This window comes from Aotus nancymaae, unplaced genomic scaffold (genome assembly GCF_030222135.1).
Source record: "Aotus nancymaae isolate 86718 unplaced genomic scaffold, 86718_ANA_hifiasm-v0.15.2.pri h1tg000030l, whole genome shotgun sequence".
Taxonomy (NCBI): domain Eukaryota; kingdom Metazoa; phylum Chordata; class Mammalia; order Primates; family Aotidae; genus Aotus; species Aotus nancymaae.
In genome coordinates, this window is record NW_026988443.1 from 13,549,750 (window position 1) to 13,574,360 (window position 24,611).

The 24,611-nt window shown below is 42.5% G+C and overlaps 2 protein-coding genes across 4 annotated transcripts in view; one reads left to right on the forward strand and one right to left on the reverse strand.

The window, feature by feature from the left end:
- The window catches only part of CFAP263 (cilia and flagella associated protein 263), a 32,319-nt gene extending 19,967 nt beyond the window's left edge, over positions 1-12,352 (forward strand). For 2 of the 3 annotated variants that reach the window (XM_064383135.1, XM_012447732.2), the window contains 2 exons: positions 1,485-1,640; positions 2,658-8,175. In XM_064383135.1, the coding sequence (XP_064239205.1) occupies positions 1,485-1,640; positions 2,658-2,744 (243 nt within the window). In that variant the 3' untranslated portion in view covers positions 2,745-8,175. Of the gene's footprint in view, positions 1-1,484; positions 1,641-2,657; positions 8,176-12,153 lie in introns of those variants that run through there. The other variant, XR_010344848.1, reaches the window with a different exon arrangement.
- On the reverse strand, positions 3,191-14,581 carry PRSS54 (serine protease 54). Its single transcript, XM_012447717.2, is given in 6 exon segments — positions 3,191-3,715; positions 7,383-7,514; positions 9,006-9,264; positions 14,051-14,228; positions 14,495-14,551; positions 14,554-14,581. Coding segments are annotated over 6 exon segments (1,176 nt in total). The 5' UTR covers positions 14,579-14,581.
- Between the last annotated feature and the right edge of the window lie 10,030 nt (positions 14,582-24,611).

Below are 24,611 nucleotides of genomic sequence, written 5' to 3' on the forward strand. Positions count from 1 at the left end.
GTCTTTTATGAGTGGCTAATCATGTGTTTCTTTTTATGGCTGAATAGTATTTCATTGTGTGGACAGACCGCATTTTATTTACCCACTCATCAGTTGGTGGACATTTGGGTTTCCACTTCGGGACTATCACGAGTAATTCTGATATGAACATTCTGGTACAAGTTTTTGTGTGGATACGTGTTTTCTTTTCTCTTGGTGTGTTTTCTTTTCTCTTTGACATATACCTAAAAGTGGAATTGTGGTTGTACATGGTAATTCCATATCTAACACCTAGAAAAACTACCAATCTGTTTTCTAAAGTGGCTGCACCATTTTGCATTCCCACAGTGTATGAAGGTTCCAGTTTCTGTACATCTCTGTTATTCTCAGGTTTTCTTTAATGGCCATCCTACTTGCTATGAAGTGATATCTCGTTGTGGTTTTTATCTGAATCTGCCTAATGACATGGAGCATCTTTTCATGTGCTTATTGGCCACTTGTCTCTAGTCAAGTCCTTTGCTCAGTTTATAAGTGGGTTATTTATCTTTTTAACTTACCTATTGTAAGTTGAAAATACCATAAGTCAAAAATGCGTTTAACATGCCTGACCTAAACATTATAGCTTAGCCTTGCCTATCTTAAATGTGCTTAGAACACTTACATTAGCCTACAACTGGGAAAAATCTTCAAACACAAAGTCTGTTTTATATAGGGTGTTGAATGTCTCATGTAATTTATTGGATACTGTACCGAAAGTAAAAAACAGAAGGGTTATACCGGCACTCAAAGTGTGGTTTATACTACATGTGTATTGCTTTTACACCATCTTAAAGTAAAAAAAAAAACTTAAATTGACCCATTGTAAGTCAAAGATCACCTGTATAAGATTCACAAATATTTTCTTCCATTTTGTGGATTTTCTTTCACTTTCTTGATACTTTTTTCTGTAACACAAATGTTTTTAATTTTGATAGAAGTCCAGTTTATCCATTTTTTTATTTTGAGCTTGTGCTTTTGGTGTCATGTATAAGAAACCATTGCCTTACCCCATATCATGAAGATTTACTCCTCTGTCTTCTTTTAAGAGTTTTATCATTTAGGCTGGGCGTGGTGGCTCATACCTGTAATCTCAGCACTTTGGGAGGCCGAGGCAGGCGGATCACCTGAGGTCAGGAGTTCGAGACCAGCCTGGCCGACCTGGTGAAACCTCGTCTCTACTAAAAATACAAAAATTAGCTGCATGTGGTGGCAGGCACCTATAATCCCAGCTACTCAGGAGACTGAGGCAGGAGAATTGCAGGAACCCAGAAGGTAGAGGTTGCAGTGAGCTGAGATCGGCCATTGCACTGCAGCCTGGGTGACAGAGAGAGACTCTGTCCCCTCCGAAAAAAAAAAATTATTTTTGGAACTCTATTGGAACTGTGGGGAGAGATGGCAGGGCCAGTGAATTCTCAAAGCAGGAGCTGCTGGGGTACCCTGGGTGTAACTGCTCCTTCCCAACCCAGGACCGGGCCAAAGCCGAGGCAGTGAACAAGAGGCTCCGGAAGCAGCTGGCCGAGTTCCAGGTACCACAGGTGATGACTTACGTCTGGGAGAAGATCTCAAATGGGGACCTGGAGAAGAGCATCAAGATGTGGGAAAGGAAAGTGGAGATAGCAGAGGTGAGCCACGGGAGCCCCAGGATGGGCAGTCTTTTATGTCCTCAATGTTTTCATTTAGGATTTTGATCTTTGGGCTAAGAATACAATGTTTGGATGTATAATTTCTGGGAGAAATCTCAGCAGTTGCTTTAACTATTAAACCAAGATGAAGGATGATTATTTTTTTAAAGTTCCCCCTTTTGTATTGTTAGGGGCAAGGTCTTTTCCATTTTCAGGGAGAAACTCTATAGTAATCATGTGTTTTTAGTTGCCTGTTTTCTTAATGAATTCTAGAAGTCTCTGAATCCCTCTGCACTGGTAATTTAGTAATTACTACTTTATAGATGGAGAAGCCAGTTTTTTAAAAAATGAGATAATGATGGATTTTTTAATATCACTCAGAACTTCATTCCCTGCATGTACGTAGTTGCCATGGGTCTTTCTGCTTTTGAATGAATCTCGCAGACTTTGAATATGGTACTGTGTGACAGGAAGCACGCTTGCTCGTGTGAGCTGCGGGAGATAAATGGGCAATGGGAAAACATATGCTGGTGTCAGAAGAAAGACAAACACCCAGGCTACAAACTGAGGTCACTCAAACCATCATCAGAGTAGCTTAGAAAGCCAGTCAGGTCCCTTGGGAAACTGGGACCTTGGTGTTTTCACATCTAGCCCCTGGCCCCCATTTCCTGTGTTACTTTCTCCCATGTCTCCTGTGGCCATTTTGTAGCAGAGGGTAAATTAGGATCCAAACTTGAGCCCCTCAGATCTGGAACTGAGAAGTAGCAGAATCGTGGCAGGAACATGCAACTTCTCACTTCATTGAACAGAAAAATGCTCTATAGAAGGATCTTCCGGGTGGGTGCTGCCCCTTGGTGGCCCCTGCACTACATCGTGCATGGAGGGCACACTGCCCCACACAGGGTCGCCTGCACCATCATGGGGCTGGATGAGGGTTGCATTCTGAATAGCCACAATCAGTTTTTCTCAAGTGACCTTCTCCCCCGACTCCTTTATCTTTTTTTTTTTTATTGGCAGATGTCCTTAAAAGGCTACCGTAAGGCTTGGAATCGAATGAAAACAACCAATGAGCAGTGGCAGGCAGATTACCCTGATGAGAAGTAGCCAGAGGCAGGCCACGGCTTACAGACCCAGATGTCAGCTATTAAAGGAATCAGCTTCTTTCTAGTCATGGGCTCCTCTCACTGTTCCCTGTCTGCCTGGTGTTCCCAACTTCCTAGCCAGGCTGAGCATCACCTCTTGGGCCACATCTGCTCATGGGGAGTGTTTTCACAGCCTGGTCCCTGGAACTGTTACCACTGAAAGAACCACAGGGCACTCTAATGGTTTGACACTTGTTAGCCTGCATTTAGTTCACAAGCACAATGAAAGTGACCTTCCCACACATGCGAGTGGGACAGAGGAGGGAGAGCCAGCCCAGTGTGCACTATGGGTGTATCCGTGGCAGCTCTGGTGTGCCACTATCAAAAACAGACACCAAAATAGCATGGTGAATGCCTGGCACCCAGCGTTCTGAGCTTACTCTTCAGTTTGGTGGGATAGCTCCTGGACTAGATACTGCTGCAAAAGAAAACAAGCATGAAGGAAACCAAGATGATTTCTTCGGGCTGATGCAACCTGTTCTGACCTGCAGAAGACCCACCTTCCCCTACCTCCCCACTGTAATAGTCATAGTATAAGGGTTGTACAGATGCCTCAGGAGACCTGCCTGATTCCCTTACACCCTTCTCCCTAACATCTAGACCATCCCTAGATGCTAGCTGTGAATGCATGGTGGTCCTTCTTTGTCCCTGGAAGTATGATTCAATATGGCTCAGTTCAGAATCAGAATATGTGTTCTGTGTCATGGCATTTGGTCCATGGTGGGAGAAAGAAATAAACTTTTCCCAGTGGTGAAGTGAAGACAGGGGAGGGCCGGCCGTCTCAGCCTTGGACGTGATCCAGTTGCTGTAGTCTTCCACTTTGGTGTACAGAAACAGGCCGGGGCACGGCTCACCACCAAAGTTCAGGACTCCTCTCAGAACCCATAGATCGAACGGCTGTAGCTGGCACATCATTGGGCTTCCTGGGTCCCCCTGTGACAAAAGACAGAAGGCTTCAGGTCTTAGAAAAACTAGTTTTTGTTGTAAGTCTATCCTTGTGCAATATACTTTTTGTTCTAGAAATGTTTATACTGGTTCTCACTGGAAATGGGGCAAATGATAGGATACGATTTCAAATCTAGGCAGCCACCACCATGGATTCCAACAAGATGACTTTTCCTTTTATTATGCAAATTAGCTGTGACTTCTGCGGGTTGCCTATAGCTTCCCAGTTCATATCTCATTTTCTTGCTCCTTTCCAGTCCTTTGGCCAAACCCTCCCTCCCTTCTGGCTTCTCATTCCTGAAATGTTGGTGTTTGTTTCCATTCTGGCCTGAAACCTTTTCCCTTCTCCTCTCTGCCTTGCTTAGACCCTTAGTCTAAGCAGCTTTCTGCCACCTGGCAGCTGCTCACCAGCTGGCTGGCCGTGCTCTTGGTTTTCGCCATTCCCAAGGGAGCAGTCCTCTGGGACTTGGGAATTCTGCCACACACACTTTACCTAACTCAAGGTGAGGGAGTAGAAGCTTGGCATCCTTAGCTAGATATGGGGCCTTGACAGGTGACCAAATCCTCTCTGAGCCAAAGTGGGAACACAGTTATATGTTCTCACTGTAATATCTGGGAACAGCACAGTGCCTGGCACAGCACACACTAAATAGAATATTAGCTACCATCATCTTGATGTCTCTACGAAAGCCATCGTCTTTCTGAAAAGTTGGGGAAAATGGAAAAGCAACAAGGCAATTACTAGGTATCCTTTACCTCACCCGCCGCGACCCCACACCCCTAGGTCTCCTCTCAAAGGAATTCCTGCCTCTCCCGTGGCCCATCTTGGTTGGAGAAGGGGGTGGTCATCCCCAGTTTAGTCAGCCGCCTCTGACCTGTGTGACCTGCCTGGCTGGAAGGCCTGGACAATGACATGTTGCTCTCATGGTTTGGAGTGGGGCTGCAATTAACCACAGGAAACAATCTGAACAGACTCAACCACAAGCAGCAGAAAGGCAGAAAAGCAGCAGCCTCAACCCCCCAACCCCACCTCCGTTTTTTTTTTTTTTTGAGATGGAGTCTCTCTCTGTATCCCAGGCTGAAGTACAGTGGTGCAATCTCGGCTCACTGCAACCTCCACCTCTCAGGTTCAAGCGATTCTCCCACCTCAGCCTCTTGAGTAGCTGGGGCTACAAGCATGTGCCACCATGCTCAGCTAATTTTTTTTGTTTTGTCTTTGAGATGGAGTCTTGCTCTGTCACCCGTGCTGGAGTGCAGTGGAGAGATCTCGGCTCACTGCAACCTCCTCCTCCTGGGTTCAAGCGATCCTCCTACCTCAGCCTCCCCAGTAGCTGGGATTACAGGTGCCCACCACCACGCCCAGCTAATTTTTGGATTTTTAGTAGAGACAGAGTTTCACCATGTTGGCCAGGCTAGTCTCAAACTCCTGACCTCAAATGATCCGCCCACCTCGGCCTCCCAAAGTGCTGGGATTATAAACATGAGCCACCATGCCCAGCGGGGTATTCTCTTTCAATAAAGCTCCCTTTTTTCCTCGTAATTCACACCAGAACAGAGACGAAGACGAGTGAGAAAAGAAGGGAGCAACTCCGTGGGCAGGGCGGCAGGAAAGCTGAGCTATAAAAGCTGCCGTGATTCCCTGGTGGTTTCTCAGCAGGCCAAGGCCAGACACAGGAGGAAGGCCTTGTGGACTTCATTCTGTGCCTCTCCTTGGATGGAAGGGTGTGCTTTAGTACGGAACTCTTGACTTTTCAGTTGACTGGTGAACAAGTTCTTGTGTGCACCTCACTGTGTCTGTCTAGGACATGGGGGCTCCCTGGCTAAGAATGCCGTGGTGCCCCCCTTCATCAGTCCCATTTGCAGTTTGTCTTAACTGTAGTGATATAGCCAGAGCAAAAAAAGAATGCAATTTAGGACAAATGATTGGATGAATGATTGGTAGATGTCCTCGGTTGTGGCATGGTTTTGCAGGTCGCTGTTCCACCTGGGCACAGCATATGCGCTTTTTCTCTTCCCCATAATCCTATAGGGGCTGTGACTTTGGAAGCACAAGTGGCAAAGGCAGACAGCTCCAGGTGCCCCTCTGGAGCTACCCTACCTCATCTCCCCAGGGAGCAGTCACAGCCCAGAGTGGGGTCTTTGATTGTGTAATCTTTTCCCTTCACCTTCAGCAAAAGCCCTAACAGTGGTAGAATAAAGACTGGATGGGGAAGTGCAGAGCGTTTCTGCTTTCGTTGGGTTTCGGGGAAACCCATAGGCAGATTCTGAACCTGGTGGTTCATTCTACATGTGGGAACTGTGGCTTTGAAGGCCTCTGCACATGAGAACATATTTCCAAGAGAGAGAATTCTAAGGGGACAGGTCACCATTAAATGGCATACAAGCATAATTCTGTTCAAAAATTAACACCTGTTTAGAGGTGTGCCACAGTTAAAAACCAACCTGAACTTTGCGGTTAGATTTTAAAAGATGATCACTTAGAGCATAAATAGCTTAGGATCTTCCATTGAGTTGAAGATACAGTTAGAAATCAACATCTTTGAAATTAGGATGTGTCTTTTAATCAGTTGACTTCAGAGTTGAACTGGCAGCAGTTTTTTCTTTCTTGAGATTACATAAAGTGATGGTGCATTCTATAATTGGCAGCATCTTAGATCTGATGAAGTATGACACTTGTTTGATGGAATGGTTGAGGGCAGAATTTTGTTAAAAAGCTGTATCTTCACTGTATTTTAACACATTATCTAATTTAAGAAATTGTTAAGATCCCCCACCTGGCAGAGGACCCAGTACAGAGTAGGTACTCAATAGATGTTGCACCAACTTTGGAAGGGCAAATTTATTTCTTAGTGAGAGGCAGTCCTTCATGCTTTTGCAATAAAATGACTTTTAGAAAGAATTATCTTTATATATGTATTTTTTTCCCATTGTTCTAAAAATCCTGCCCTTCTGGTTCCTCTAGGGGAAAAAAAAAAATTCCCCATCAGAGTGTCCTGAAGTTTATTTAGAGGAGAGTGGGTGATAAGCCTCTTAGAAAAGCAATTCTAGAGTAGAGGAGAGAAACTCTATCTGGATATCTGGTAGGCCTAGGTTCTTGTCTTTGCTCTAACTTTTACTGACCGTGTGACCTTACTAAGCCACACTTTCTCCAGATTTGGATATGAAGGAGCCTGAACCAGTTGTGTGTGACTTCTACACATTGTTTTTGAGGCAGTAAGATAACCATATCTGTATAGCCCTCATCTGGGTGGAGCGCAGGGCTTCTCACAGAAAAAAAACCCAATAACTGATAGCATCGGAGGGGTCTAGGTTCCGCAGAAGCTAAAAACAGCAGCCCCACACTGTAAACCTGCTCAAAGTATATCTGCCTGTGTGGTTTGGACTCAGACTCTCACATTTTTAGCTAGTTAAAAAGCACCTGTGACATACACAAGCTTCAACATTGAAAATCATGACTGGTTAGTTCATTCAGCAGATTTTTACTGAGTATACACTGTCTGCCAAGTGCTATTCACTCCAGAAACAGCCACTAATCCAAAGCCCTAGTCCCTGCCCTCACAGAGCTCCCCATCTAGGGAGGGGGAGTCCCGAGGCTCCCCTGGATGTGACCAAGGCTTACTCTCAACACTTAGCTTCTGCTCCATGATGTTCTTACCAAGCAGACAGTCTTGGTTTCCTCTTTCATGTGGCTGCCGCATTCTGTCTTCTGGAGTTTGTGTAGGGGACACATGTCAACATCTTTCACGAAGATTTTCCTCAGGATACTCATCGTCATGTGATTTCCTGTCTGGACCATGCAACAGAGAGCCCAGGGGTTATTAATGAGAAGGCAGTCCGCTAAGTCAACACAACTCCCACTCATATAGCAAAACGAGAGTGAAAATTTTTTTTTTTTTTTTTTTTTTGAGATGGAATCTTGTTCTGTCACCCAGGCTGGAGTGCAGTGGCATGATCTTGGCTCACTGCAACCTCTGCCCTCCGGCTTCAAGCAATTTTCCTGCCTCAGCCTCCCAAGTAGCAGGGATTATGGTGCACACCACAATGCCCAGCTAATTTTTGTATTTTTAAGAGAGACAGTGTTTCACCACGTTGGCCAGGCTGGTCTTTAACTCCTGACCTCAAGTGATCCACCTGCCTTGGCCTTTCACAGCTGGGATTTCAGGCATGAGCCACTGTGCCTGGCCTGAAATGTTCTTATAAATCCCTTTTCTTCATAGAAATAAGAACCTGTGACTGAGTTTTTACTGAAAACTACCTCCACTTTGAACTTGAATGTATAAACAGGTAGAGAATACTCTTCCTCCTCTTCTAGAGAGTATCCATTAAAGGTGGCTTAGACAAGAGGACAGTCAGCTGTAGTTCAGGGACTAACATCTGCTCACCCCTCCATACCCTTGTACTCATTCCAGGCTGTCCATTGCCTCTGTACTTCCAATTCTGGTGTAGGTCTAGTGGTTAAAGGACCAATGTGATGTAAGAATGGCCACTGGCTGGGCACAGTGGCTCATGCTTATAATCCCTACACTTTGGAAGGCCGAGGTGGGAGGCTTGCTTTAGCCCAGGAGTTAGAGACCAGCCTGGGCAACATAGCGAGACCCCGTCTCCACAAAAAATAAATTTAAAACAATTAACCAGGTGTGGCGACATGTGCCTGTAGTCCCAGCTGCTCAGGAGGCTGAGGCAGGAGGATCACTTGAGCCCAGGAGCTCAAGGCTATAGTGAGCCATGATGGCACCACTGCAATGATAAAGACCCTGTCTCAAAAGAAAAAAAAGAAAAGAGTGGCCACAGAAAGGGCAAGTTCTCAGAGTCTTGACTGATTAGGTAAGGGTTTCAGCCAAACTCTAGAACCTCAAGAAAGCTCCTTTATTTATTTATTTATTTATTTATTGACAGAGCTTTGCCCTTGTCACCCAGGCTGGAGTGCAATGGCTTGATCTCTGCTCACTACAACCTCCACCTCCTGGGTTCAAGTGATTCTCCTGTCTCAGCCTCCCGAGTAGCTGGTATTATAGATACCCGCCACCATACCCAGCTAATTTTTTTGTATTTTTAGTAGAGAAGGGGTTTCACCAGGTTGTCCAGGCTGGTCTTGAACTCTTGACTTCAGGTGTTCCACCCGCCTTGGCCTCCCAAAGTGCTGGGATTACAGCCGTGAGCCACCATGCTCAGCCGCAAGCTCCATTATTAAATTAAGATAGGCCCTAGATTGGATTATCCAGGTCACCCCCACTGCCAGCACACACACAGCCTCCTCTGGGAGGAGGAAGACCTTAACTGCAGATGTGGGATTCCATCCTGACACCCAGCAGTTCTGCAAGACTGGTGGTGTATGCAGCTTTTTGCCAAGGAAACAGATGGACTGGACCAGGCTGCCGAACTGCATTGCTGTGTCTGTCTTCAGGAGGGCTATGTTGTTGCTCATGGAGTTGTTATCAAAGTCCTCATGGATGATGATGGTATTAACTGGATACTCTGTGTGACCAGTCTTCCTGGGATCCATGTTACTTATACCCACTATAACAACAATGTCCTTCCTAGAGAGAAAACAAGGGAATCTTGAGAAGCCAAGACACCAAGGAAGCTTCACACTTCCATGTTTTCCTATTTACATTTTTTTTTAGCCTGGAACACTCATCCAGTTCATATTCCCTGTATTAGTTCTTCCTCACCCCTTTGGACCTAAGTTTCTAGGAAATCTTTTATGAACCCCTAGGCTTTTGCGAGCCCTCTTTTGTGAGCCTGCAGAACCCTGGAGATTTTTCAATCTTAACACCATTTGCCCCCCGACCAAAGATAATCTGTTAACATGTTATTGCTGATGAACTGCTTTTCTATGAATAGGTTTTTGTTTTGTTTTGTTTTTTTACATATTGTAGTTTGCAAAAGTAGTAATTGCTGTTCTATGAAAGATACCATCTTGACTCCTGCTTTTAGTACTTGACATTTTAAAACAAGCATCTTTCCTTATATATTCTGTAAATACATTTTGCAGAAATTGAAGTTCTAATAACAATAGAATTGAGTTGGGTGTTTTCCCTTTCTCCTCTTGGGAATCACTCAAGAAACTATGAGAATGAGGAGCAAATGTAAACACCATAAAACCAAGAGATGCTGGAGAATCCAAATCTGAGAGTCAAAGGAAGGGCTGATGAAAGGAAGGATGGCAGGAGTGCAAGAATTATAAATGACATTGACTGCCACAGAGCTCAGAAAAAGCTGGTCGAGCATGTTCTCAGCAAAAAAGTGAAAAGAAAAGAATCAAGACCATCACCAAAATGAAGGCCAAATCAAAAGCAGCATAAAGAAAAATAGGGCCCACAGAAAATACAATTGGGTCCTTGAGAAATGTGACCAAAATGAAATGAAAATTAACAAAGATTTTTAAAGGCTTGAGAGGAAAATGACAGATAAGGTAGTCACAGCAGAACCAGCCGACCACAAAGAAAGCAACCAAAATGATGAAACAGGAAAAATATTTCAAGATATAATTTAAGAAAACTTTTCAGAACTAAGACTTGAATCTGTAGTTTGGAGATAGTTAACCTATCTCCAATAGTGTTGAGTGTCCACTATCTCTATAGTTTGGAGTAGTTAACACTGAGACATAGTCTGGTCAGGTCCCAACAGGAAATAAATGTTCTACTCAAATAAGGTAAATTGGGGTGAGTTTAATAAAGGGACTCTTTACAAAGGTGTAGGCAGGATGCAGGGAAACCACAAGGACAGCGCTGGGCACTGCATGCTATAGACAGCTCCTGCTGAGGTTACAACACTGTTTTGACACTGCCTCTAGGCTCTATGTGAGGGGAGGATGTGATCAGACAGAGCTGTGTAGAGTGAGTCACTGAGCTGGTAAAGCAACCAACAGCCAATCTGCAGTAGCACTCAGAGGAATAAGGACCCTGACTTCACTCTCCCCACTCCCTCTGATCTCTTGCCTCTTATGTACATGTTGGCCAAAACCAACTGGAATCCAGAAGGCAAGAGAGACCACTGGTATAATCCATACAGGTGAGCTTCCTGGGTCCTGGCAGGGCAGAAGAGTAGAGTGGATCTTAAGGGGCAGATGAGGGAGATCCAGCACAACTAATAAAGTTGCTGGACTTGAGTGATAAAGAAGGAATCCTTGGACATCTAGACCAACAAAGATGAAGTCATCTTAATTAAGTTTGGGTGTATTGTCTAATCAAAGTACTGGGATTATAGGTGTGAGTTACTGCGCCCAACTGGTAGGTGATTTTAATTCACCTCTGACAATCTAGGACAGACCAAGTAGACTTCCTCCCCCAATTTTACATATTAAGTTATACACCAAGCACAGAGAATGAACTTTTTAATTTACCTGTGAAAAATATTCACATAGACCACCCATAGTAGTAGACAGGACAATCTCAACAAATCCAAATAGATCACCACATTGTATAATTCAATAATGTTAGAAAACAAACAAAAAACCCTAACACCTGGACATTTTAAAACTCTGCCTTGGCCAGGCGTGGTGGCTCACATCTATAATCCCAGCAATTTAGGAGGCTAAGGCAGGCAGATCATGAGGTCAGAAGTTCAAGACCAGCCTGGCCAATATGGTAAAACACTGTCTCTACTAAAAATACAAAAATTAGCTGGGCATGGTGACATGCACCTGTAGTCCCAGCTATTTGGGAGGCTGAGTCAAGAGGATTGCTTGAATCTGGGAGACAGAAGTTGCAGTGAGCCAAGATCACACTGCTATACTGCAGTCTGGGTAATGGAGCAAGACTATCTCTAAAAGAAAATAAAATTAAATACAATTTAAAAATAAAGCTCTGTCTTTAATAAAACCTTTGAGTCAAAGAGAAAATAAAAAACAAAAGAGCAGACTAGATAGAAAATAGCCGTAAGGAAAACACTACATAGAAAACAGAATTTCTGTGGAGGGCTAGTTGGCAGTAGCGCTCAGGATTTTAAATGCATGTGTTTTTTTAGCCCCATCTTTCTGCTCCTGGGTTGTCTACACTACGGTACACTTGCATGTGTGTGAAATAATGTGTGTACAGGTATGTCTGTTGCAGTATTTTTGGCAGTAGTAAAAGATTGAAAACAGCCCAAAGTTTCGTTAATAAAGGACTGTGTAGTTATGGTAATTCCATGACAGGCTGCCATGCAGCTGATGAAAAGAATGCATTCGCTCTTTATGTACCAATAAGAAAAGGTCTCTAAAATTTATGATAAAATGAAGAAAAAGCTGTGAATGAACTAGTGTGTATGGTGTGCTATCAGTTGCATTGTGGGTGTCAGGGGTGTGTTATGAACTCAATTGCATCCTCTTGAAAATTTGTAGGTTGAAGTCCTAACCCTCAATTTGACCATATATTTGGAGGTAGGGCCTTTAAGGAGGTAATTAAGATTAAATGAAGTATAAGGCTGGGGCTGTAATCCAACAGGACCGGTGTCCCTATAAGAAGAGGAAGAGACACCAAGAGTGCACAGGCACAGAGGGAAGGCCATGTAAGGACACAGTGAGAAGGTGGCTGTCTGCAATCCAAGAAGAGAGGCCTCAGGAGAAACCAAATCTACTGACACCTAGATCTCAGATGTCCAGCTTCCAGAACTGTGAGACATAAATTTCTGTTGTTTAAGCCACCCAGTCTGTGATATTTTGTTATGGCAGCCTAAGTAGACTAATACAAGGGGAAAGAAAATTCTCTGTCAATAGATGTAAGAATCAATATAGCCAGACATATAGTATATAGATATCCATGAGTGCTTGAGTATTTAAGAAGAAATAGCCAAGCAATTGGTGACAGAATGTGGCTCAAGGGAGGAAAACTAGTGACTGAGGGGTGGAGGAGGGAAGGAGCCACTTTTCATTGTACATCCTTTGGTTTCTCATGAATATTTTACTACTCACATGTATTTCTTTTTTTTGAGATAGAATCTTACTCTGTCACCCAGGCTGAAGTGCAGTGGTACGATCTCTGCTCACTGCAACCTCCACCTCCCAGGTTCAAGCAGTTCTCCTGTCTCAGCCTTCCAAGTAGCTAGGATTACATGTGTGTGCCATCATGCCAGGCTAATTTTTGTATTTTTAGTAGAGATGGGGTTTCGCCATGTTGACCAGGCTGGTCTCAAACTATTGACCTCAAGTGATCCACCTGCCTTGGCCTCCCAAAGTGCTGGGATTACAGGTGTGAGCTACTGTACAGCTATACATGTATTTTTTGAATTTTTTTATTCTTTTTTATCTCATTTATTTATTTACTTGTTTACCTGTACATGTCAAGGAATGTATATGTATTAAAAATACAAATCCTATATTAAACTATTCACCAGCTGCATAATATTCCATCAAGGATTTAGATTATAATTTATTTAGCCAATTTGTTATTATACTCTCTCCCCCAATACTCTGTGTCTCTATATGTAATTATATATTATATACTATATATTACATATAATATTGTACGCATATATATTACATATACATATATTACAATATACATGTATATTACATTTTAATAGAGCATATAATTACATATATAATACACTATATATTATGTATAATATATATTTATATGTATAGTGTATATGAAAAATTATAATTTCATTGCAATAGTTGGACATTAGGTTTCTTTTCAGTATTTTCTGTGTAAGTAACCATCCTAGGAACAACTTTGTACATAAAAATTTTCCAGTGGTTGAAATTATTTCCTTAATGTTGATTCCCAAAAATGAAGCCATTGGGTCAAAAAGTGAGAAATATTTACCAAAAACATTCTTTTAATAACATTTATGATTATTCTCTGGTTTAAAAGAATGAAGATTTGTTGTACAGAATTTGCAGAATACAGAGAAGGTAAAAGAAGAAAACTGAAATCGTGTGTTCTGAGCATTGAGTGATAAGCACTCTTAAAAGCACTTCTGTATTTTCTTCGAGGCTTTTCTCTGTGTACATGTATTTATGGCAGTAATGTTTGCAAGGCCCGTGTGTTTTAGGTTAAGGGCTCCTATGGACTGGCTGAACGGGATAAGCAGTGGGGACTCTAGTGTGACGAGCCAGTGCCTCTGTGATGGCAGTAAAATCGGAGTGAAAATCCCACCTGCATTGAATGGAGGACTCATCATTTCATTTTTCCATTGCGAGGCCAGCAGTCCTCACAGGAGAGATCAGCCTTAGCAACTGGTGATTTTAGGACTCACAGCAGAGCAACTGCTGAACTGGTAAAAAGCCCTGTCCCCCAGAAGCCACCTTTCAGGGCCCCCCCAGGCTGAGCAGGAAACAGAGCCATCCCCACCCTCACCCCCGGCGATGCCGCGGGCCCCAAAGGCAGGGGCACTGACCTGTTCTGAACAGCGGATGCGATGCTGAGGACCCAGAACTCGCTGAGGATGCAGCCGAAAGCCAGATGTGTGTACTGGGAGTCCTGCAGTGACACCACCCACGGGAACTCCATGCTGTTGACCAAGGCCTCCTCGGGGTCAGGACCATAGAAAACGGAGGCTTTCTGGATGCCACAACCTGCGGAGCAGGTGCAGGGCCTCACTGCTGGGGCAAGGAGACCTCAGGACCCTCTGTTCTGCGGGCAGTCTGTCTTGATCATCACTAACGCTACCTGAAGCCCCCATTTCTTTCTTTTTCCCAGTGTGTCTTCTTCACTGTAAAAGATGCTTGGTGGCATCTTGAATCCCCTCCCTGGACAGTAAGGACCACTTCATTTTCCTGGATAATCCCCTTCTGTGTCACACGTGCAGCTAAAGTCAGAGGGAGGAAAGCAGCACACTCACTGGTGGAAGAGTGGAGAAGGCCGAGCAGCACCAGCAGCATCCCTCGCATCTCTGCCATCCCGAGAGACCCACAGCGGGCACCATGGGCAGCTGGGGAAACAAAACGCACTGACTCCATCCTCTTCCAAACACATGCAGGGTCTTATAAGACTCTTTTTTCCATCCTCTTCCCACACACATGTGTTCCTTCCCCAACATCAGAGGGTCTCCCTCTTTCTACCAACAAAGGTTCCAGGATGTAGGGCACTGACCTGTCATATCCCTAGTGCTTGGTTCTGTGTAGTCAAGAGGCAGGACCAGTTGGCTCGCACCATGCTTTGTAAGATGGCCCGAGGAGAGAAGGCAGCTTCTCTGACAAGAGAAAGAAAACTCTTGTCAGATTTCTTCTCAATCCAGCCCAAGCCCCTGCGCACCTCAAGAGAGTTGGGTCTCTGAAAAGGGCTGCTTTTTGATGCGTGAAATTCAACCCTTGTCTTAACTCTGTAGCCATAAAGTGCTGCTGAAAGAAAAGTAGAGTTTCAGTGGAAGCCCACCCTGGGGTTAACACTTCTGCTGTGGTTTTACCCTTCCTACTAAACCCTGCTGACTAAAAGAACACTAAGGCTTCTGTTCACTGGTAACAGCCTGTTTTTTGTTGTTACTTATTTATTTGTTTGTTTATTTATTTATTTATTTATTTATTTGAGAAAGAGTCTCGGTCTGTTGCCCAGGCTGGAGTGCAGTGGCGTGATCTCAGCTCACTGCAACCTCTGACTTCTGGATTCAAGTGATTCTCCTGCCTCAGCCTCCTGAGTAGCTGGGACTACAGACGTGTGCCACCATGCCCGGCTAATTTTTGTATTTTTAGTAGAGGGTTTCACCGTGTTGGCCAGGCTGGTCTCGAACTCCTGACCTCAGGTGATCTGCCCACCTCAGCCTCCCAAAGTGCTGGGATTACAGGTGTGAGCCACCGCGCCCAGCCAACAGCCTGTGTCTTTACATAGGAACAGGCCCAGCATTTAGCTCAGTTCATTGGCACAACTGCAGTAGGAAGTAGACACTCTCATTATTGCCATTTTACAGATTCAGAAACTGATACTCAGAGACATGGAGTAGCTGGCCCAAGGTCACACAGCTGTCAAGGAATGCACAGAAGCCCAAGGAACCCATGTGCACTATTCTAAGTCACCATGTTCCACTCATGACACTGGATGCTTCTTGTCCTCAGAATGATCCTCAGAGTTCTTCCATGAACTGCTCCTGCTCAAGGAGAAATGAACTCACGCTGGCCTTACACAGTAGAGTTCAACAGAGGGATTTCTTCTACCACCTTGGGAAGAATGTTCCATTGTGGCATCATGGTTACCATGGCATCGCCAAGCAAATGTCTGGACATGGGGACTTAGGAGGAGCTAGGATGAAAGGCCTCCTTGTTGCCTAACCTTGGGAGGGCTCTTCTGGAAGCAGGCTCTCTCCTAGTCTGTCTGAGAAGACATCCTTTTTGCTAGATCACAAAGTCCTCTCTGGTCGTGGCCACGGTCTGTCTACCCCACTCAGTGCCCACCCTGTGTCCACACACGCTTGTCAGACTAGACTGAGGAAGCCCACAGCTGTGGCAGGTTTGGAATTTCCAGCCCCCGTCAGCCTCTTACACTCCCAGTGTGGTTTCTTTCAAACAGACCAGTTTTCTTTAGCCTCTCAGTTTCTGGGTCCAGTTGAAGCTACCAGACCGGCTCTGCCAACCCAGAGGCCCAGATGGGATCTGCCACCCCAGCCACTGCGACTGGCTGTGGTTTCAGCCCAAATGCCAGGACTAGAGAAGTGACGACAAGGTCGAGGTAAGATGTAAGTCCACGGAGCCGCAGCGGGAGGGTGGACACTCAGGCCACTGGTGCAGACACTCAGCAGATCCTTACTGGATGGGTAGATGAACGACTGATGGATGGCAGGAAGGCTGGTGAGAAAGTGAAGCCTGGCCGGGCGCAGTGGCTCATGCTTATCATCTCAGCACTTTGGGAGGCTGAGGTGGGCTAATTGCTTGAGCTCAGGAGTTTGAGGTCAGCCTGGGCAACATGGTGAGACCCTGTCTTTACCAAAAATACAAAAATTTAACGAGGTGTGGTGGCACACGCCTATAGTCCCAGGTACTCAGGAAGGTGAGATGGAGGTTGCAGTGAGCTGAGATTGCACCACTGCACTCTAGCCTGGGTGACAGAGTGAGATCCCCCATCTCAAAAAAAAAAAAGGGAGGTCCAAAGGGAGCCCCTACCTCATTCCCCCATGGTTCCCCTGATGTCCTGCCAGCTTCACCACCCTCCCTTACCTTTAACTCTGTGCAGGGTCGCGGGTTGAGGGAGCGGGTTGGCTTCTGCTACAAGAACAGAAAATTTTTGGCTGTGAGAGAAGTGGAAGTTGATTCTTCAGTTTGTTCCACATCACACTTCTCAAAGAGCTGTATTTTTAATTTTTATTTTTTATTGTTTTTGGAGACAGGATCTTGCTCTGTTGCCCAGGATGTAATGCAGTGGTGCAATCATAGCTCACTGCAGCCTCAAACTCCTGGGCTCAAGTGATCCTCCAGCCTTGGCCTCCCAAGTAGCTGGAACTACAGGCCTGTACCACTAGTTCTGGCTAATTTTTCATAGTATGTTTTTTTGAAGAGACAGTGTCTTGCTGTGTTGCCCAGGCTGGTCTCGAACTCTTGGTCTCAAGTGATCCTCCCACCTAAACCTCCCAAAGTGTTAGCAGTTATATAGATATGAGCCACTGCACCCGGCCCTCAAAGAGCTTTTATTACCATACATTTCCTCGCTCACAATCCCCAGTCATCCTGGCAGGACAAAGCATTTCCTGAACTTTCCAGGTGAGAATATGGTGGCTCATATGTGTTTCTCATTCCTTTGTTCTTTGCTTAATACCTGTATCCATACGGATGTATGCCTAAGCTCTATATTAAGTGTGTGTGCAGTTTCTCTAGGAGTAGGATTGCTAGGTCACAGGATATGTTAAGATATGCCTAACTTTATAAAAGAATGCTGAGTAGTTTTCTAATGTGATTGCTCAGATTTGCACTCCTACCAGCAATGTATGTGGACTTCCATTTATTCACCTTCTCTCTAACTTGTTACTGTCAGCCTTAATTTTTTGCCAACCAGTTGGGTACAAAATGATATTGTGTTGCTAGTTTGCATTTCCCTGATTTCTAATAAGGTTTAGGATATGTCCCCACGTTTATTGGGTGTACAAGTTAATCTTTGTGTCTTTTATTCTTTTTTCTCTATTGGGTTGCTTGCTTTTTACTTACTGATATGTAGAAATTCTTTTTTTTTTTTTTTTATAAAGACAGGGTTTCACCATGTTAGTCAGGCAGGTCTTGAACTCCCGATCTCAGGTGATCTGCCCGCCTTGGCCTCCAAAGTGCTTGGATTACAGGCGTAAGCCACTACGCCCGGCCGATATGTAGAAATTCTTAATGCAGTCTGCATGTTATTCATAATATGCATTGTGATTATCTTTTGAATAGCTCACAATTTGTGGCCTGTACTTTTTCTTTCCCTCCCTTCCCTCCTTCCCTCCCTCCTTTCTTCCCCCCTTCCTTCCTTCCTTTCCTCCTTCCTTCCCTCTTTCCCTCCCTCCTTCCCTCCCTCCTTCCCTCCCTCCTTCCTTCCCTCCTTCCTTCCTTTCCTCCTTCCCTCCCTCCTTCCCTCCCTCCTTCCTTCCCTTCCCTTCTCCTTCTCTCCCTCCCTTCATCCCTCTCTCTTTCTCGCTTTATTTCCTTCTTCCTTTTTTTGACAGGGTCTCACTCTGTCGCTCAGTCTGGAGTACAGGTGGTGCCATCAAGACTCACTGCAGCCTCAACCTCCTAAGCTAAAACCATCCTCCCACTTCAGCCTCCTGAGAAGCTGGGACTGCAGGTGCATGCCACCACACTTGGATAATTTTTTATTTTTTGGAGAGACAGGGTCTCATTTTGTTACCTAAGCTGGTCTCCTGGACTCAAGCAGTCCTCCTGCCTCAGCCTCCCAAAGTACAGGCATGAGCCATCACACCCAGGCCTGATCTCTTTATGGTGCTTTTGAATAACCAGAAGTCTTAATTTTCATGAACTCACATGTATTCATCTTATTCAGTTAGGGCTCTTTGTGTCTTAAGAAATTCTTCCCACAGCCATAAAAAACGATGAGTTTGTATCCTTTGTAGGGACATGGATGAATCTAGAAACCATTATTCTCAGCAAACTGACACAAGAACAAAAAATCAAACACCACATGTTCTCACTCGTAGGCGAGTGTTGAACAATGAGAGCACATGGGCACAGGGAGGGGAGCATCACACACTAGGGTCTGTTGAGGGGGACTAGGAGAGGGACAGTGAGGGGTAGGGAGGTTGGGGAGGGAGAAATGCCAGATATAGGGGATGGGGGGATGGAGGCAGCAAACCACATTGCCATGTATGTACCTATGCAACAATCCTGCATGATCTGCACATGTACCCCAGAACCTAAAGTACAATTAAAAAATATATATAGGCTGGGCACGGTGGCTTACGCCTGTAATCCCAGAACTTTGGGAGGCCGAGGCGGGCAGTGAGCCAAGATCGCGCCACTGCACTCCACCTGGCACCTGCCGACAGAGCAAAACTCTGTCTCAAAAAATAAAAATTTTATATATATATATAAAGAAATCTTCCAAGTTTATAAGTGAATAAATGTCAGCGCTTGCATTCAAAGTCAGGTGGGTCGCACTTTCAGTCATGGCTTTTGCCTACAGGACTGTGCTGCCTTCAAATCACTTACATTTTATAATGGTGATTGTATATGAAAACATGATATTAATTTTTTATTTCTCCAATATTTATTTGGTAAGTAAAATGTGATAAGCACAAAAAAAAAAAAAAAGAAATTCTTCCGTAGCTCAGCATCAGAGATCTATTCTACTATATCTTCTCAAACGTTGAAGTCTTGTTTTTCACATGTAAGTCCTCACTCTGTATGGATCCGTTTTTTGGTGTGTGGTGTGGATACCCAGTTGTGCCAGCATCATTTGTCTCATGTCTCCATTGTGATTCCAGCACATATCAGAGTATACATTTCTTTGTTGAACTTCTCTTCTTTGTACTTAGTTTTCTAGTTTATTATTTTCTGCCCTTATCTTTTATTGTCTGTTTTCTTGTACCTTCTTTGAGTTTATGTTATTTTCCTAAAATTTTTAGCTGGCGTTTAGTGTGTTAACTTTAGCCCTCCTTTCTAATATAAGCGTTTAAGGGATTGTATGTTCCCTAAGTACCATTTCTCTTATGTCTTAACTTTTGATATGTGGTGATTTCCTTATCATTCAGTTCTATCTTTACATTTCCATTGTGATTCTTGTTTGACTCTTGAGCTACTTGCAAATGTGTTCTTAAACTTCCAAACATATGACTAGTTTTATTTACCTTTTTAAATACAGACTTCTAACCCAGTTGGTTGAGAATGTGATCTGTGTAATATAAATCTTCAAAGTCTCTGAGACGTGCTTTGTGGCCAATATGTGATAAGAATTGTACCAGTACCATGTTTGCCTGAGGAAAATATGTACTGTCTGTATCTGCCAGTTATCCTCAAGCTTGTTGACTGTGTTATTCAAATTTTCTGAATTATTCCTGAATTTTTGTCGACTTGACCCATCAATCATTCAGAAAAATGCCTCCTATTATGTGAATTTGCCATTTCTCCCTATAGTTATAGAAATTTTTGCTTTATGTGTTTTGAAGCTATTTTTGCCCAAATACATAAGTTTAGAATTGTTAACTATTCCTGGTAAATTGAACTACTGTTGATTCTCATTATTCGCTGTAGCTATGTTTTATAAAGTCCTGACAAACACTGAACTAATTAATTAACCTTTGTTCCTTGGGAAAATAACAAGATTAGGTTCCTGAAAGCCTTTGGTCACAACATTTTAATGAAATGGAGTACAGTGATACGATCTCAGCCCACTGCAACCTCAGCCTCCTGGGCTCAAGTGATCCTCCTGGATAATTTTTTTTTTTTTTTTTTTTTTGGAGAGACAGGGTTTTGCCGTGTTGTACAGGCTGATCTTGAACTCTTAAGCTCAAGTGATCCACCTGCCTCAGGCTCCCACAGTGCTAGGATTACAGGTGTGAGCCACCGTGCTGGGCCTCTGTCTTTTTAATTGATATGTATACTTCTCTTATGTTTATTAGGATTATTGATTTATTTTTTTTGCTCCTTTCCTTCCTCCCACCCCTCACCCTCAAGAAGTCCCCAATATCTGTTGCCTCCTCTTGGTGTCCATGTGTTTTCATCACTTAGGTCCCGTTTATAAGTGAGAACATGTAGTATTTGGCTTTCTGTTCCTGCATTGGTTTGCTAAGGATAATGGCCTCCAGCTGCATCCGTGTTTGTTTCTGCAAATGACATGGTATCATTCTTTTTTATGGGTGCATGGTATTCCATGGTGTATATTCCATGGTATATATGTACCACATTTTTTAAATCCAGTCTATCGTTGATGGGCATTTAGGATGATTCCATGTCTTTGCTACTGTGAATAGTGCTGCAATGAATATTCAAAATGCACATTCAACTTAATCATCTCTAACATTCATTACTATGTTAACTCTTTGATGATAGTACTACAACCTTAAAAATACTTTAAACTTCTACTATGATTTACCTACTATTCTTGTTCCATATTTTAGTTCCATATATTATACTTTATTATTATTTTATTCAATAATTGTATTAATAATTATTTAGATTTAAATATTTCTTCCATGTATAGTCTTTAGAAATTTTAGTACAAGTTTCTTGATGACAAATGTTTTGTTTTTACTAAAGTAAAAATGTCTTTTTTGTATACCTTTCTTTGAAAAATAGTTTTATGAGTATACAACTCTAGGTTAAGAGTTATTTTCTCTTGGTTCTCTGGAGATGTTTTTTCTCTGTCTTCTGAGTACCATTGTTTGAGGTCTCCCTGAAATCCAATTGTTTTTTCATTATAGATGCTCTGTCCTTTTTCTCTGGCCACTGTTAAGAACTTCTCTCATTTTTGGCGTACTATGGCTTTACTATGATACTTTAAAGCATGAATTTATTTTTAATTTATTATTTTTAGGATTTGTTATGCTTTCTAGCTTTCATATTTATATTGTTTCATAAGTTCTGAGACAATCTCAGTCATTATCTTTTCAAATATTGCCTCTTCTTCAGGCTCGTTATTCTTTACTTTTGGGACTTCAAATAGATATATGTTAGACTTTCTCATTCTATCCTTCATATGTCTCATCAAAGCCTTCATATTTTATTTTTTTTTATCACTTTGTGTTGCATTTTAGGTGATAACTGTAGACGTGCCTTCCAGTTTATTAATTCTCTCTTCATCTATATCTAATTTTCTGTTCAACCATCCTCTGGAGGTTTTTAAAAATGCAACAGATAAATTTTTTTTATTTCTAGAAGACCTGTTTTGAAGTCTCCCTGTTTGTTTCTGGTTGCATCTTGTCAGGCACTCATCTGTATCATTGCATCCATTATTTCTGCAACCATTAAATACATATATATATATATTTGCTCTATATATTTGGTATTGCTCTATATTTGGTATATGCTCTATATTTGATATTTGACAGTTCCAACATCTGCTATTTGAGGAAGAGTGGGATTCTAAATTGTTTTTGGTTCATCTACACTCACACAATGTGGCTTGCCTTTCCTGTGTGCCTTCCTAATAATCATGAGTTCATTTTGTGTTCCTGATCTAGAGCTCTAACTTGGATACACTTTCTTCTGGACAGTTCTTGCTGATTTATTTGACTTCCTTGTAGATTCTGCATATTAGTCCTTTGTCAGAGGCATAGTTTGCAAAAATTTTCTCTCACTCTGTGGGTTTTCTCTTTTCTCTGCTGATTATTATTATTATTAGTATTAGCTTTTTAGTTTAATTAAGTCCTATCTGTTTATCTTTGTTTTTGTTGCATTTGCTTTTGGGTTCTTGGTCAAGAAGTCTTTGCCTAAGACAATGTCTAGAAGGGTTTTTCTGATGTTATCTTTTAGGATTTTAATGGTTTCATGTCTTATATTTAAGTGTTTGATCCATATTGAGTTGACCTTTGTATAAGGTGAAAGATAAGGATCCAGTTTCATTCTTCTATATGTAGCTTGCCAATTATCCCAGCACCATTTGTTGAGTAGGATGTCCTTTCTCCACTTTATGTTTTCATTTGCTTTGTTGAAGATCAGTTGGCTGTAAGTATTTGGTGCTTTGTTTCTGGGTTCTTTATTTTGTTTCATTGATCTGTGTGCCTGTTTTTATACCAGTACCGTGCTGTTTTGGTGACTATAGCCTGATAGTATAGTTTGAAGCTGGGTAATGTGATGCCTTTTTGTTCTTTTTGCTTAGTCTTGTTTTGGCTATGTGGGCTCTTTTTTTATTCCATATGAGTTTTAGGATTGTTTTTTCTACTTCTGTGAAGAATCATGGTGGCATTTTGATGGGATTTGCATTGAATTTGTAGAACCCATCCATGTGTATGGGATATGTTTTCATTTGCATCATCTATGATTTCTTTCAGCAGTGTTTTGTAGTTTTCCTTGTAGAGGTCTTTCGCCTCCTGGTTAGGTATATTCCTAAGTATTTTAATGTTTTGCAGCTATTGTAAAAGGGGTTGAGTTCTTAATTTGATTCTTGGCTTGGTCACTGTTGGTGTATAGTAGTGCTACTAATTTGTTTACGTCAATTTTGTATCCTGAAACTTTAATGAATTCGTTAATCAGTTCTAGGAGCTTTTTAGATGAGTCTTTAGGTTTTTCTAGGTATACAATCATATTATCAGCAAACAGTGACAGTCTGACTTCCACTTTACTGATTTAAAGTGAAGAGAAATAAAGAAGTAAATATCTCCTTTAAAGAAATAAAGGCTGCCCTTTATTTCTTTCTCTTGTCTCATTGTTCTGCCTAGAACTTCCAGTACTGTGTTGAATATAAGTGGTGAAAGTGTGCATCCTTGTCTTATTCCAGTTCTCATGGGTAATACTCTCAACTTTTTCCCATTAAGTATAATGTTGGCTATGGGTTTAGAAAATTCATTTTCAACTGCATGAATGAATCTGTAGGATATTATGCTAAATGAAATAAGACAGGCACAGAAAGACAAATGCTGCATGATCTTGCTTATATGTGGAATCTAAAAAAAATTAAATTCAGGAGCAGAGAACAGAATGGTGGTTGTCAGGGGCTGGGGGTGGGGGCCTGGGGAGATGTTGCTCAAAGAGTACAAAATTTCAGTTAGGCAGGATGAATATCTGGAGATCTATTGTATAGTATGGTCGCTATAGTTAATAATAATGTATTACATTATTGAAAATTACTAAGAGAGGAGATACTGAATGTTCTCACCACACACAAAGATAACTATGTGAGGTCATGGATATGTTAATTAACGTAATTGTGGTATAATCATTTCATAACATGTACGTATATTTAAAGATCACCTTGTACACTATAAATATCACATTTTTTTTTTTTTTTTGATAAAGGGTCTCACTCTGTCACCAGGCTGGAGTGCAGTGGTGCAATCTCCCAACTCACTGCAACTTCCACCTCCTAGGTTGAAGTGATTCTCCTGCCTCAGCCTCCCCAGTAGCTGAGATTACAGGTGTGCACCACCATGCCCGGCTAATTTTTGTACTTTTAGTAGAGACAGGGTTTCAACATGTTGGCCAGGCTGGTCTCAAACTCCTGACCTCAGGTGATCTGTGTGCCTTGGCCTCCCAAAATGCTAGGATTACAGGCGTGAGCTACTGCACCTGGCCAAATATATACAATTTTAATTTGTCGATTATACCTCAATAAAGCTGGGGAAAAAAATAAAGGTCAGAAAAGGAGACTCTAATAAATAATATATTAAATTCCTCTAACATTTCAAAAAAAGAAATAAATTGACATTATTGGTGAAGGTGAAGTCTCCAGCATGGTCCAGGCAGGCAGCCTTTTCCCCTTCTCCCTTCCTAAGGTCATCATTATGACAAAAGTGTTTTTACACTTTTACTACAAATTACATGTATCCATAAACAATATGCTGCATTTTGTGTTTTTAAAATAGACTCATACCTTACTTATCATTCTGCTGCTCGCTC